The sequence below is a fragment of the Phocoena sinus genome, chromosome 9 (assembly GCF_008692025.1).
Source record: "Phocoena sinus isolate mPhoSin1 chromosome 9, mPhoSin1.pri, whole genome shotgun sequence".
Taxonomy (NCBI): domain Eukaryota; kingdom Metazoa; phylum Chordata; class Mammalia; order Artiodactyla; family Phocoenidae; genus Phocoena; species Phocoena sinus.
The window spans coordinates 91,483,907-91,500,139 of record NC_045771.1 but is presented as its reverse complement, the minus strand read 5'-3'; the positions used below and the strand labels follow the sequence as shown (position 1 = coordinate 91,500,139).

At 42.1% G+C, this 16,233-nt stretch overlaps 1 protein-coding gene across 1 annotated transcript in view; it reads left to right on the top strand.

The window, feature by feature from the left end:
* NRCAM (neuronal cell adhesion molecule) overlaps positions 1-9,836 on the top strand; it is a 333,422-nt gene extending 323,586 nt beyond the window's left edge. Inside the window, 1 exon segment of the mRNA XM_032643696.1 lies at positions 7,354-9,836. Within this exon segment, the coding sequence (XP_032499587.1) occupies positions 7,354-7,591 (238 nt within the window). The 3' untranslated portion in view covers positions 7,592-9,836.
* Positions 9,837-16,233: the final 6,397 nt, after the last annotated feature.

Below are 16,233 nucleotides of genomic sequence, written 5' to 3'. Positions count from 1 at the left end.
TTTTCATTCTGGAAATAAATTAATATGCTGATCACACAGACACACAAAATCAGGGCTATTGCCTAAATGCAAATGAATTCTGTGGATGATTTGCTTGTTCTCAGGCTTGAAGATGAAACCATTTCTACATGGTTGGCTCTGAGCCAGCAGGTGTTTCATAGTGCAAGGAAGGATGGAACGTCAGTGGCCAAATCTGATGTTTTTTTCCTGTGCTCTAATCTTGTACCCTCACTCCAACACCCACCCCCAAGCAGTCACCCTCTGCTGGAAGCCTGCAGCTTTCTTTGTTTGTTTCTTTAATTATACAGAGAGTAGGATCTGCACCCTTACTAGCATATAGAAAAATCAGAGAAACAATGCAACCAACCGTGTAATATTTTTTATTCTTCAGATCCATTCCTTTAAAAACCAGAATGAACATAGGTCATAAGCCATATGACCATGGTACTTGAATTCATACCATAAATGGAGGCTCTTGGCATGGGAAGCTTGTCACATGAACTTGACCCTGCTGCAAGCATGTTAACCCGTGCTCGTAAGGCCTGGATGATGTGAAGATGTGTTGCATTTGTTGGATACTTCAGGTTTATTCTGCTCACAGACATAAACTGATATGTGAGCAGTATAAATAATGACAGACTTTTACAGGGAGTGTTTGGGTCGTCAGTGTCAAAAAAAAAAAACCTGCGGTATGGTTTGGCCATGGTAAGATGGTGACTACAGGAAAATCAGACCCAATGATCACAGATGTATCCATCGTTGCCGCATTTTACTCAGCAGACATTCAATGGATACCTTCTGTGTGCACAATCCTGAACAAAGTGCTGCTGAGAAAAAGTGAACTCGCTAAAATTCCTTCTTTAGGGTAAGGGAAAGGAAAGAGTATGTTCCGATGCTTTGTCTCACATCATAAAATTGATGAAGGGCTTCCCTAGTGGCGCAGTGGTTAGGAGTCCGCCTGCCGATGCTGGGGACACGGGTTCGTGCCCCGGTCCGGGAGGATCCCACGTGCCGCGGAGCGGCTGGGCCCGTGAGCCATGGCCGCTGGGCCTGCGCGTCCGGAGCCTGTGCTCCGCAACGGGAGAGGCCACAACAGTGAGAGGCCCGCGTACCGCAAAAAAAAAAAAAAAAAAAAAAATTGATGAAGAAGAAATGAAAAACATGTTAAAGTTAGAATTTTGAAGAATTTCCAAAATGCCCACAGTCTCTTTTATTGTTATTTTACAATGAATTCATTCAACCAGTATTTATTGAGTGCCTACTGTATGCTAGGCTATGGGGATACTAAAACCAATAGAATGTTATCTCACTAGTTTATAGTCTAGTGAGGGATGCAGGGAGGTGAAAGAACAATCTGAGCGTAGGGTGAAGAGTGCTATGAAAAAAAAAAAAAAAAAGAGTGCTATGAAAGGGAAGGGATACTGCTGAGGCACCAAGGGGACAGGGGCAGGAAGCCAAAGCCAAGCGCATGGCCTTGAAGGAGGTGGTACAAGAAATCTTCCCAGAGGCAGTAATGCAGGAGCTGAGTTTTGAACATTCCTTTCATGGCACAACTTATAGCAATGAATAAAGATAATCGTGGATGTAAGTATCAAAAAATATATATTTTATGGCTGTATATACTATTTTATGACTGTTTTATTACTTATTTTGAAATTCGTTCAATCTTTGACATTCTAGGCTAAGAACATCTGACACCTCCTGTCCTTAAAAAATTCTTATAAAAATGTAGATTAATTTTTTTAAGCTTTGAATACTGTATAGCTAAATAGGGATGTGACTATTCAATCATCTTCTGTAACTTCTAAATTCCTCTCATTTGGGAAACTGTCCTTTCACACTTAAACTTGACCAAGCAACTTCCCTTGGCACAATGTCAAAAGTAGTTGACTTACTCTTTCATTTGAAAATTCTCTTTCATTTGAAAATTCACCTTTGAGTTGAAAAGAGGCAAGCACTCACCCAGAGCTTCAGCAGACACTTGTCACTGCTCATCACAAGTCTGGAAAGTTCTAAGTGTGTGTGTTATACAGCGATTTCTTAGAAAAAACATCTCTCTGAGGTGGGGTCTGGAGTAGAGAGAAGAGGTGTGATGGCAGGTGGTGATTTGTTAGGTACAAATCACGTGCCAGGCACTGTGCCGGTGCCTCATATACATTTTCCTCATTTAACCAGATTGTAATTCCTGAAGTAGGACATTACATCACACCACTTTCTAAAAAGTCTTAAAAAGATCTTGAGATGCCTTTGAACAGCTTTTTCTGGAAAGACTCTGTTTGTGGGTAGAGCATCCCTTTTCTTTACTTCTCTTCTTTCAAGCACAGCCCATGTTGCTGTAGATTCTCATCCACTATGGCCATTAAGCTGGAAAGGATGTTTCCAGGGAGCCCCTTCCCTGGCCATTATTCATGACTGGTGTGATTGTGTGTATAAAAATCCAAATGAATCTGCAGGAAAATATTAGAATTCATAAGAGAGTTTAGTAATGTTGCCTGACACAGAATTAACATAAAAGTCAATTATATTTCTTTGTACCAGCAAACGATTGGAAAATAGGATTTTGAAAATGATTCCAGTTATGATGACATGAAAATTTGATGTAGGAATAAAGCCAAAAAAAGATCTCCTTGTATTCTATTCCACTGATCAATTTGTCTACCTCTGCCCCAAAACTACACTGTCTTAATACAGTAGCTTTGAGTGAGTCTTGATAGCTGGTAGGTCAAGTCCTCCAACTTTGTGATTCTTCCTACAGATGTTTTTAGATATTCTTGGCCCTTTTCACGTACATACACATCTTAGAATCAGCTTGCCAAGATCCACATAAAAACCTACTGTGTTTTTATTGGAAATAAATTGAATCTAAAGAGCAATATAAAGAAAGTTAACATATTTACCATGGGTCTTCCTGTCCACAGTTATGGTGTATCCCTCCATTTTATTTACCTCTTATTTAATAGCTCTGAACACGAGTTTCATTTTCATGGGGGTCTTACACATATTTTTGTTCTATTTGTTCTTATCTACTTCATATTTTTACGGTAGCCAAAATGGAATTATTTTTAAAATTTCATTTTCCAATTGTTTGCAAGTACTTAAATAAAATTTACTTTTATGCTAATATGGTATTAAGCAATATTACTAAACTCTCTTTTTATTCTGATGTTTGCCTGTAGGTTCTTTTGGATTTTTTACATATATAATCATATCGTTTATGAATAATGACAGTTCTTTTCTTCTTAATACACGTCTTCTATTTGCTTAGTACTTCCAGTGCAGTTTTTGTTTGTTTTTGGGTGGCTGCATTGGGTCTTCGTTGCTGCACGCCGGCTTGCTCTAGTTTCAGCGAGCGGGGGCTACTCTTCATCGCAGTGCGCGGGCTTCTCATTGCGGTGGCTTCTCTTATTGTGGGGCACAGACTTTAGGCATGTGGGCTTCAGTAGTTGCAGCACACGGGCTCAGTAGTTGTGGCTTGTGGGCTCTAGAGCACAGGCTCAGTAGTTGTGGCACACGGGCTTAGTTGCTCCATGGCATGTGGGATCTTCCTGGACCAGGGCTTGAACCTGTGTCCCCTGCATTGGCAGGCGGATTCTTAACCACTGCACCACCAGGGAAGTCCCTCCAATGCAGTTTTGGTTAGAAGTCCTAATTATTATTTCTGATGTCAAACAGAAAACTTTCAACATTCACCATCAAGGATGACATTAACTCAAAGTTTCTTATAGACACACTTAATCAGATTAATGAAGATACTTCTGTTCCCAGTGTATGAAAGTTTTTTTGTGAATGTGTGTTGGATTTTACCATATACCTTTTGTCTAAATCTACTGAGATGATCATAAAATATTTTTCTTTTCTTCTGCTAAAATGGTGAATTATATGGATTGGTGTTTAAATGCTAAAACAAGCCTGCATTCCTGGAATGCAACCCAACCTGGTCACAATATATTATCTTTTTAGCAGATTGCTAAATTCTATTTGCTCATGATTTCTTTGGGATTTTTTCATCATTTGTGTTCATAAATGACATGGGCATGTAATTTTACTTTCTCAGAGTGTTCTTGTTGGTTTTAGATATCAGTGTTATACTAGACTCACAAAATGATTAAAGGAGTGGTTCCTCTGATGTGTCAAACTTGAACATGTCCAAAGCTGAACCACTGATCTTCCAGCCAAAACACGCTGCGCTCCTGAGTAAGCGTAATTCCATCCTTCCTGCTACTCAAACCACCATCAGAAAATCCTGTTGGTGCCACCTTCAAAATATGTCTATAATGACCACTTTGTACCACTCCCAGTGTTCCACTCTGGCCCAAGTCATAGCCCTCTCACTCCTGGATTATTGCTGTAATTACCCCAGCCCCCTAGAGCAGGGATTGGCAAACTTTTTCTGTAAAAGGCCCTATAATAAGTATTTTCGACTTTACAGGGCACACAGTTTCTGCTGCAACTCTACAATTCTGCTGCAGTGCAGAAGCAGCCAGAGACAATACATAATAAATGGGCACGGCCCAATTTTGCTGTAGTTTACCAACTCCTCCCTCTACGGTAGGCTATTCGTAACACTGATGACAGTAATCCTTTTTTTTTCCTATAAATTTACTTTATTTATTTGTTTTTGGCTGCGTTATGTCTTCGTTGCTGTGCACGGGCTCTCTCTAGTTGCGGTAAGCGGGGGCTACTCTTCGTTGCGGTTCATGGGCTTCTCGTTGTGGTGGCTTCTCTTGTTGTGGTGGCTTCTCTTGTTGTGGAGCACGGGCTCTAGGCGTGCGGGTTTCAGTAGTTGTGGCTCGCAGGCTCTAGAGCGCAGGCTCAGTAGTTGTGGCGCATGGGCTTAGTTGCTCCGTGGCATGTGGGATCTCCAGACCAGGGCTCAAACCCGTGTCCCCTGCATTGGCAGGCGGATTCTTAACCACTGCGCCCCTCCCCCCCAACAGTAATCCTTTTAAAATGTAAATCAGATCATGTCAGTCATCCATTGAAAACTCTCCAGTGACTTCCCATCTCATCCAGAGTTAAAGATAGAATCCTTACAATGTCCTACAAGGCTCTGATCTAGCTCTATTACCTCTTTTACTTTCATCTCTCTCTCTCCCTCCCTCCCCCGCTCTTCTCCCCACCTCCCTCTGAGCTCCTTTGCCATTTCTAGAACAGGCTTGCCCCACCTCAGGGTATTTGCACTGCTGTTACTCCTGTCCTAATGGCTCTCCCTCCAGCTATCCACCTGGCTAACTCAACCCTTTTAAGTCTTTGATCAGATGTCACTTCTTAACAGGGCCTTTTTTGGACATCCTATTTGAATGTCAGTCTTACATCCCCTCCCCTGACACCTTCCATCCTCTTTACTCAGCCCTATATTTTCCATAGCACTAATCACCTTCTGACACACTCTATAACTAATTTTTTAAATATGTTGATTGTCTGTATTTTCCCCTACTAGAAGTAAGCTCAGTGAAGTCAGGGCTTTAGTCTGTTTTGTTTCCTGCTCTATCCCGAACGACTAGAACATTATGTCTTAGAGTAGGCACTCAGTAAACATTTATTCGATGTATGATGGATGGATGGATGAATCAAAGAAATGCCATAGACTAGAATTTCCTGGAGTGTACACCTTGGAACACTAGTTCTACAAAGCAGAATAATACTAATAGTTGGAATCCAGGTGACAAAATTCTGCTCACTATTGAACTGCTCAGTAGAATTAAGTGTCTCACCAAGTCATGGGCAGTATTTCACAGGAAGTATTCGAGCACAGCCTAGAAGCTAATGATTAAGTTCCAAAAATGTGCAGGTTATTCTTACAGTGGGTTGGAGACTGGGTGCTATGTTCCCTACAGTGCCCCAAACACAGGCCACCCCAAGACTCTGTGATACGTCCCCAGCTGTTTATTAAAACGATAATATCATTTATTTAATTTGTGACAAGCACTTGTGTATTGCTAAAACAGGTAATTTTCAAGAGCGTATGCCAATGTCATGTGAAGCCAGTATTATTTTCAGTCTTGAAATTTTCTCCTTGGTGAAAAACTGGAGACCCTAGTAGAAATTATTGGTCAAAGAGCCAGAATGTTTGTGCATCATGAAATATTTGTATCTTGGCTAAAAAAAAAAAAAAAAAAAAAAAAAAGTTACTCTTCAAAGAAGAGGGAGCAGTTAAATCCTAACACAAATTCCTAGGTGAGGTACTGCAGCTCATGGGACCTGTCTTTTACATGAAATCTTTTTATTTTTTACTAATGTTATGTTTCCCATTTTTGCCTTGGATTTTTGCTCTTTGAAAGAATACAAAAGATGTCGTAGCCTTTTTTTCCTTTTTTTTTTTTAAACCAAATGTTACTCGCTAGGGACTAAGTATGCATACCTAGTTACTTGACCATGTGAGTGAATGTCCTTAAACATAGTGATTACTCTGCTACTTGCAGATATTGTGCTTAGGGGTTCAAAAGAGACATAAGCAAATATAGAGAGAGACCCCTACACATTTTTATAAAATTACACTCCTCAGATTCCACACTGCGGAGAAGGGAGTAGTAAGGTAAAAGTGAGGGCAGGAAATCTTGGCTTTTGCATTTGCACGCATACTCTTCAGAATATATTGACATGCCATTAATAGTACAGATGTAGTGCTCTGAAGTTAAAGCACGTCTCTTTCCAAATTAATAAATCTTTACCCATTAACTAAAATTCTTACAGAAAAAAAAAATACTGTATACGGTCAGTGTGAGGATTTTGCTTTCCTTCTTAGGCTATTTTCACTTGTTTCTTCTGCATCCTTTTAATGGAATGTGTAGGTCTCTTGAAAGGTAAGGTTCAAGTTTACAAGTCTGGCCTGCACTCAGTAACAAAAAGATTTGAGATGCAGGATTTTGCTTCTTGCTCAGAAAAACAAAAATCCATACTTCACACTTAACCAAAATCATTCTCCATTCATACCCAAGGAATCAGAGATATTATGCAGTTTAACGTACTAACTTCTCAACTTGTCATAAGCTTTTACCCCCTTTCAAATTCTATGAAAGTAGTGATGATTTTCAGCTTTTCTCGATTCTTCCTTTTGTAATGCTTGTGATGATTTCTGAATTGCTTCCGAATCAGTAGCCAGAAATCTGTCATTGATATTGACATGCACCCTACAAAGCCATCCACCTACCGGAGACTTCATGATTAAACCGTTTGTGCACTTGCCTTTCATTCCAACCGTGTCCCGGTCTTTGGAGGCCACCTGACGATTAGATTGGGCTAGAGGAGCTCAGGGCTCCAAATGCTTTCTCATCATTTGCACGCATGATCTTTGGGAACCAAGCCTTTTCCCTAAATGCCAGTCTTGACGAAAATGTTTTCTCTTTTTTCCAGTGATGCAGAAGACCACAAGCCTTTAAAAAAAGGCAGTCGAACACCTTCAGACAGGACTGTGAAAAAGGAAGATAGCGATGACAGCCTAGTTGACTATGGAGAGGGGGTGAATGGCCAGTTCAATGAGGACGGCTCCTTTATTGGACAGTACAGTGGTAAGAAAGAGAAAGAACCAGCCGAAGGAAACGAAAGCTCAGAGGCACCGTCTCCCGTCAACGCCATGAATTCCTTTGTTTAATCTGTGAGCTCTTTGCCAATATCCCACTTTTCTCAAATGTTTATCTTAAGTATTTGTCGGTCCGCCTTCTCATACTCTGAACATTGAGGCAGAAAGTCTGTGTTCTGCTGTGTGTTCACATGATGAGAACCATCAAAGCAAGAACCTAACTCAGTCAAATGATATCTTAATGTGAACTGCAGTGCAAAGTGCATACTTTTTCATTCAACATAGGTTATCTTGATTTCCTGAGAACTGATAAAAAATAACACAGTGTCATCAACAGATCATGTTCTTCCCTCTTCGGGATACAGTTCACTAGGATGCATGAGAAATGCTACACCTTTAAAGAATATACCCGTGTATGTTATTCAAACATGGGTTGGTACTTTGTTTATACTCTCCTCCGCTGAACCCCTAAATATGAATTCCGTTTTCATTGTCGAGTGTTACTGTAGTATTCTCTAGAACTTCAGTGTCTTTGTGGACATTGTCGTGAAATTGGTGACTCTGTGTCTAGCTGTCATTAGTCTTTTGGGGAGGCTGTTAGGCTCAGTGTGTACAGTCTCTACTTGCTAAATGCGTTCATTATGACAGGTGCATTTGCTCACGCTTATGAGACTCTCTTACCTGCTCTTTGATCCTGTTACTCCACAGACTTCTTAATCGTCCAGGTATTACAGTGGCACAGTGTTCTACCTTTTACGTCCTCTCTCCTTTCAGTGCTTTTTAGGCATAAACAATGCGTATTGCAATGCATCTTGGCATTTGTGGCAGACCGAGAGAATACCAAACAGATCACTCCCATTCAGTGTCAAAAGTTATTCCAGAAAGCACAGGGCAAGACACATGCAGTGCCTTCAGACGATAAGCATTCCACAACGTACTGCCTTCTGTATCATTCGGTACAGTCGACTCGGAGTCCTAGATTACTATCATTGTCTAAAAGTAACTTTGAAAAAGCATAGTTCATGAAAACTGCAACGCTGAAAAAAAGAAAAGGAACTGTGAAAATAAAATTAGGAAGATAGTTTATTTTAAGGGGCATGATTTCCCCCATAGGTATAAAAAGAAAAGCTTTATCACCAACTGGAGCAAGTGATGATTTTGTGGTCTTTTATGGGTCCTATTAATACAAGTCACATTCAGTAAGAAAGATGTCAACTTGGTAGGTAGAAAATTTTTTTAAAAACAAGCTATTCCAAAACTAACAGGATACAACAGCACACCAACAGGAATATATTTTCCTCTAAGTCTCTATGTATGTGGCAGCTTTTGAAACTCTGCAGCGTTAAACAACGTGTATACAAATTGCATGGATGCCTTGCAGAATCTAAGAAGTCTGACAAGTGCTGACAAGGCCAACAGTCAAAGGGATTACACCTCCAGTTTCAAAAAGAAGCATATATATTCTATCATAGTCATAAATAATATCTATCAAATGGTTTCCTTCCAGATATGAAAATCTATAACAACCTATGGTTGAAGGAATGCTCAGTTTCATTTGCCAATAAATTGGTTTCTCATAACTTGCATCAAGTTTAATTTTAAGTAAAGCTTTTTATATGTAGATATTTTGTTGAATCTGTAAATACACTTAAAGTGTAGATGCTCTATGCCTATAGGTGTTATGTACAAATAAACGGGCCAACGATGTTTATGTTGTACTGATAAGATGTTAGCTAATTAATATAGTGCACGGGATTGGAAAGCATTTAATTAAATGCCTTTTGGGTTTTTATTTTCCCTTTTTGCTGTGAAACTGAAAGAGTGAACTATTGTCCACATTGACAGCAGGTTTCTAGAAGAAATCTTCAGAGCTTTGCCTAAGCACAGTTTGAAGTAATCCCAGGTAAAGATGGCCCTACCTAGTTTCATATCTCCGATATGCATTTTTCACAGATCAACCTTTCTAGTGGAAATCCAGAAAGACAAAACAGGCTGCCTTGGCATCCGAGAGCACAAAGATAAGTTACTTAAAATTTGCCAGTGTGTGCGGGGACAAGAAAAGTACGGTGTTTCCTCTTCCATAATGGTAGATGCTAAATTTGTGCATGAAGGGGTCGTTTCTGTACTTGTGCAACAGAGTTTGTATTAAAAATTAAATGTGGTTTTAAAAGTCCCTCTCTCTTTTGTAATATATCATGTTCCTAGTGGAGTGTGAATGTCCAAGTAATGGTATAGGTAACGGTATAGGCAGATGTGACTGGATTTCCGTCAAAAGAGTGACTATTAGGGCTTCCCTGGTGGTGCAGTGGTTGAGAGTCCACCTGCCGATGCAGGGGACGCGGGTTTGTGCCCCGGTCCGGGAGGATCCCACATGCCGCGGGGCGGCTGGGCCCGTGAGCCATGGCCTGTGCTCCGCAACAGGAGAGGCCACAACAGTGAGAGGCCCGCGTACCGCAAAGAAAAAAATAAAAGTGACTATTAAACAGTCGTGATCTCTTTGTGATTTTTAACTTCTTCAAACCTAGATTTCCTAATGTTTTATTTATTTTATTTTTCTATTGGCCGTGCTGCGCGGCTTGCGGAATCTTAGTTCCCCGACCAGGGATCGAACCCGGGCCCCTGGCAGTGGAAGTGCAGAGTCCTAACCACTGGACAGCCAGGGAAGTCCCTCCTAATGTTTTAAAATAGCGCAAATTTTGCTTTTTGCTTTTAAAAGGCAGAGGAAATTAAATGCAAAACTGGACGCGATATAAAAGAGAGCTAATAAAAGAAGGGCATATCAAACATTGTAATGCAAAGGCGAAGTAGATATTACCAGCCTTTAGAGAAAGAGTCTGAGAAGTCCGGTGCTGCTTCCTTTCCTGAAGCCTGACCTCTGCAGGCCTGTTCCCTGGTGCCTTTGGTCACCCTCTCTTCTGCCCTCCTGGACCTCCACTGTCCCCAGCCACGGCAACTGGATTCCCTAACCTCTCCTCCTTGATGACACAGTTTGGGCGTTGACGAGTATCACTCCCGGGTGTGTCATCCACCCGCTTCTCAACAGCCCAATTCTTCTCGTGTCTCACACCTGTCCAGCTCTGCAAACAGCCAAGACCTGGCTTGTTCCTCTGTTCCTCCACCTGCCCTTGGTCCCCTGGTCCCAGCTTTCCATCCACAAGACCTTCCGCTGGCACAGAGCTCCCTCTCGCTATACAGTTACTTGGATAACAACATGATATATATACATCATCATAAGATGCTAATAGACCCTATGTAGACCTTGTTATTAGTCTTTTTACCGTGGAGAGCATTCACTTCTGACAGCAAGTCAGGGTCTCCAGTCTACACCGTGGGCCAGATTCACAATCTACATCCTCAGGCCACGTCATCAGTCACAGCTCGGTTTAGCAACGGGGGCTGGCCAGTTGTAAAGCCTGACGACAAAAAGCATTGGTCTGTTGATGCCTTCTTGTTCAGGTGATTTATAATGGCCCTGGTTTCCTTTTTTTTTCCATAAATTTCAAATTTTATTGAGGACCTACGATGTGAAAATTCTCCAAAAAAATGTAATTGATATTTCTGTATTTTAAAGCATAATGATTAATTTTACTTTCATAATTTAAGTAATTTTAGCAAACTCTTATCATTCAGTTCCTTAAGATCTGTATTTATACAGTTGACTTTGCAGGGTGAAGAAGAAATTAGACAACTGATATAACCCAGTGTAACCTCGTTTACTTTTAGTGTCTGATAAAATAATTGGAAGTAGCTCGTGGAGGCAAAGGAAAGAAATGCAAAGAACTGAGAAGTCTCACCTGAACTGAGCAAATCTCTCCTGCTCATGAGATTTTTCTACAAATTACCACCAGAGGGCTCCCGTACTTTATTCAACGCAAAAGAAACTGCAGGAAAACGAAGCCTCTGGAGAAACAAGGCCAACCACCTTTGATAGACTGGGTCTGATCATGCAGAAAATGATTGCCTGCTGTAACCCGGGAAAATGCAGTTAGCAGCTTCCTCTGACGAGTTCACGACCTCCAGGGAGTACGTCTGTGTCACCTTGAGCCTTGTTAATCTCCTCCCTCGTATTGATTGTGGCTGGGTGGCTGACAGCCCATCAGCAGGGGCAGAAAGAGGAGTAGTGGGCCTCCTGGCTCCCCCTAGATACCCCCTCGCCTGCCAGGTGGTGGGGCTGAAGGAGGGGCCGGTCCCGAAAGTGGTCCCCCGTTTCTCCCGATCGTGCCATCTTGTCTGCCACCAGTGGTTGCTGTCCTGTGGTTGGTTAGCACAAGAAGCACAGTTTAAGCACAGACAGCTTTTCTTTTTCACTTTAGAAAAAGCAGCAGAGGGAAAGAATACTCGCAGAGGATTTATATTAAAGAAACAAACAAGCAAACAGTTCCCAGGTTGAGGTAGAAAGAGACCAGCGTTTACCTTCCAGCTCTGCCATCAACCAGCTGTGGAACTGTGTACAAGTGGGCCCCCATCTCCCACCTCTCCAGGCCTCCGTTTCTTCAACTTTAAAATGACGGAAAGCAGATGACTTCTAGCATCCCTTTCTGCTTAAATCCTGTGATTCTCAGTCATCGCCGCCGCCAAAAAAAAAAAAAAATGTTTGAGCACCTACGACCACCAGGCATTTTGCCGACTGTGGAGGGTACAGATGAGCAAAACCAGATGTGGTTCCTGCTCTCACGGTGCCTGGAGTCTGGTGTGAGAAGACAGACATTAATCAGATAACCACCTGAATGACTGTGTAATTAATTCCACCAAGATAAGCGCTGCAAGGGGAAGGAACGTCGGTCCATGAGAGCAAGTTATGTTCAGAGCGGTGGGAGGCTTCCCTGAGGAGCTGCGAGCTGGGGGACAGTAGGACCCAGGGGAGATGTCAGGACAAAGCGGCTGCCCAGCAGAGGCCCGTGTGCCCAGAGCAGATGCAGGGGCCAGAGATCCTGGGCACCAAAGGATAGGTTTTTGTATTTATTCAAGGGGCAGTGGAAAGAGGAGAGTAATTGAAGGAGTTGAAGTAAAGCGTTACATGACCAGATCTGTTTGGGGAGGAGGCGGAATTCATAGGATTTAGTGCACACAATGGGCTGGAAAAGAGCCAGAGAGGTTGATAAAAGCCACTGGGAAGCTTCACAGTAGTTTAGATAAGAGATGATAGAGGTTGGATCCAGATCATATCACTGGAGATGGAGAGAAGCGGGTGGATTCTAAAGATATTTAGGAAGGAAATTGATGAGAGTGATAGATCAGATAAGGGAGGTTGAGGGAAAGGGAGAGATCAAAGATGGCACTTAGATTTCTGACTTGTCTAACCTGATGTGAGGGTCACTTAGCTGGGAACATGAAGAGAGAACCAGATCTGGGGTAAGTTATGAGTTCAGGTTAATAAATGAGCAGTTTGAAAAGCCTCCGAGACATCCAAGTGGAAGTCACTAGTAGCAATTGGATATATGGGCTTGGTGCTCAAAAGAAACTTCTAAGGTGATGAATAGTGATTGAAGCCAAGAGGCACACGATGAGATTGCCTAGGGAGAAAATATAGACAAGAGGGCTGAGGATTACCTCCTATTAAGAAACTCCCTTAGGGAGTGGATAGCAAGAGGCAGATGGACCTGTAAAGGAGACCAGTAAACAGAAGCCAGAGAAGCTGGGAAGAAATAAGGAGAGTGCGTTGTCTTGGAAGCCAGTGAGCGAGACCACTTCAAGAGCAGGGAGTGGTTTACAGTGTCACTTGTTGCCAAAAAGTCAAGCAAAATGAGGATCAGAAGATTTTGGGGTTTGAAGATACGGAGGTCATCTGAGACCTTAGGAAAAGCCGTTGGGTGGAGTGTAGTGACAGACTGAAGACAGCTGAGGAGTGAGTACAAGGTGAGCAAGTGGAGACTGAGATTTGCCATCACCCACGTGGACAACCCATCCAGCCCCGGGCTCGCTCCTTCACGTCTGTGCCTCCATAATGATAAAATCTAAGCCTCCCGCTCTCTGCCCACAACCTCCCCTCCAACCCACTGTCCCCTTAAGCTTATTCCTTTTCTTTTTTTTCCCCCTCCCCTCCCCTGTCTCGCCCCTCCTCCTTGCCTCTCCCTACTGGGAACCACTACTCTGTGAGTCTTTCTTTTTATTTAAGTAAGTTTGTTGTATTTTTTTCTCCATCCCTTTTCCAGCATGGATTTTATGGTTCATTATTTCTGAAACACTCCTGCCTTACCCCAAAGCCCTTTGCCCTGTGGAGGTATCGCGTCCCTAAGGATCGATCTACTGTCTGCTTTCTCCCGCCTGCCCCTAGGAGCTGAGAAACAGAATAGAGGTCGGTGTCATTATAAAATCATAAAACTTTCAAATGGTTCTACTCTCCGCACAGCCTTGCTTATCTTTCTCAGGTGAACTTATATTCTCACGCTCAGCAATGGCTCTTTCAAACCTTCTCTACTCTCCTCAAACATTCAGCCCTAACCCCTCTCCCCACGCAGCCTCGCAACACATCAGACTCTACAAAACGACCTTATATCACAATTCACTACAGAAAGAAAAGAAAATAGAGATGGGAATTCCCTCATCTTCCTGCTAGCAAACCACAATGCCTGCTGCAATACGCCTCCCGTTAAAATAGGGGATCAGTCCTTCTTCCTGCATCTGGGAACTTCTCCTCCTTGGTGGATTCTTACCTATCTTATCCCTTCTGCTCAACTGGACTGTCTATTGACATTTAAACACCAAGTCTCTCCCTTTGAAAACTAACAGACCGTCAAAACCTGATTCCCCTCCCCATTCACTCCCTTCCATTATCATTTTCTCTCCTCCGCTTCATGGTCAAAAAGGTTGAAAAAGTTGAACTAGTCCCAGGGCAAGTAAATGATGATCATCACAAAAGCTACTATTTGCCAGGCAGTGTATTCTTTTTCTTTCTGTAGCCATCAGATCTCTCCAGTCTCATTCGGTGTGTCCTAGAGACTGTCTTGCTTCAGCTGTAACTCTTCAGCAATTATCTCAGTGAATGACTCAGCAAACTTTTTTAAATCAACAAACTTTGTGCGTGTGTGTGCGCATGCGCACGCAGACTCAGCCTGCATATTGGACTCACCTGGGAGCTTTAAAAGTCCTTATGCCTGCCCACCAACCCCCATCGTGTCTCTGTTCTAATTGTCTGAGAGGTAGCTTGGCATCAGGGGTTTTCAAAACTCCCCAGATGATTCAAATGTGCAGCCAAGACTGAAACCAGCGTGGAGAAACAACACCTTTCCACGCACTTGTGTGTGAGCTTAAAATATTTAATGAACAGCGTTTTGAATATATTTCTTCATACAGGTTGATCTCAAATTCTCTCGTATTCCTCCCATGAAAAACAATATATGTAGGGAAAATGGACCCCGCATTGCTGGTGGGATTATAAAGTGGTTCAACCACTTTGAAAAAGTTTGGCCATTTCTTAAAATGTTACATATAAACTTACCTTACGACCCAGAAATTCCACTCCTGGTATATACGGAAAAGAAATGAAAAAATCGTCCACGCAGAGACTTGTATGCAACAGTTCACAGCGTTCATCATAATAGCCAAAGAATAACCCAGACGTCCATGAACTGATGAATGCGTAAACACAGTGTGGTCTATCTGTGCCATTAAGCAGTAAATCCATACAATTAAATGGAATACTATTTGGTACTTTTTTAAAGTACTAATACCTGCAACAACACAGAGGACCCTCCGTAACGTTATGCTAAATTAAGAAGCCAGACACAAAAGACTTCATACTATGTGATTCCATTTACTGAAATGTCCGAAAAAGCAAAACTGCAAAGAAAGTAGATTAATGTTTATCTGGGAATGGGAACGGGGATTACTGTAAATTGGCAGGAGGGATTTTACTGGAGTGATGGACATGTTCTAAAACTGGATCAGTGTTGATGGTGTCACAATTTGATAAACTTACTAAAAATTCTTGAATTGTATATACTTAAAACAAGTGAATTTGTGGTAAGTTATACCTCAATAAAGCTGTGAAGATAAACCATCCCTAGGCTGACGTGTATCTGAGAGTGATCAGGTCTGTGTATAAATGAGGCTTGCGATGAGCACAGAACCCCCTTATAGGTCACTTCCCCTCCCTGTCCTCCTGTTTTTTTCTAGGAGACCCCACAAGATCAGTGGTTCTCAAAGTGTGGTCCCTGGAACAGCAGCGTCAGCATTACTGGGTAGAAATGCAAATTCTTGACCCACCCCAAGTCTACTGAGTCAGAAGTTCTGGGAGTGCAGATCATCTGTGCTTTAGCAAGCACTCTGGGTGATTCTAATGCTTCCTAACGTGTGGAAAACACAGCACTCAACCTACGTGCCAGCCTCTCTCCTCTCCCACCTGTAGGTATAGGAGTGATTTACCTCCTGAGATTCAAAGAAGAAACTAGGCTCTTTTCGTAATAGCAAAAAACTTGAAATAACCGAAATGTCTATCATCGAGTAATAAACACATTCTGTTATATCATACCAAAATTCATAGCAGTGAAATACTAATCCACGATAAAGAGGAATAAACTACTGATACAGGTAACTCATTCTGCTGCAAGAAGCCAAACAAGTTTTATTTATATGAAACACAGGAACAGACAAAACTAATCTACACTGATGGAAAGACTATCAGCGGTTACCTGGGGCCAGGAGTGGGGAGGGATTTACTACAAAGGGGCTGAGGAAGGTTTTAGGGATGATGGAAATGGTCTATATTTTGATTA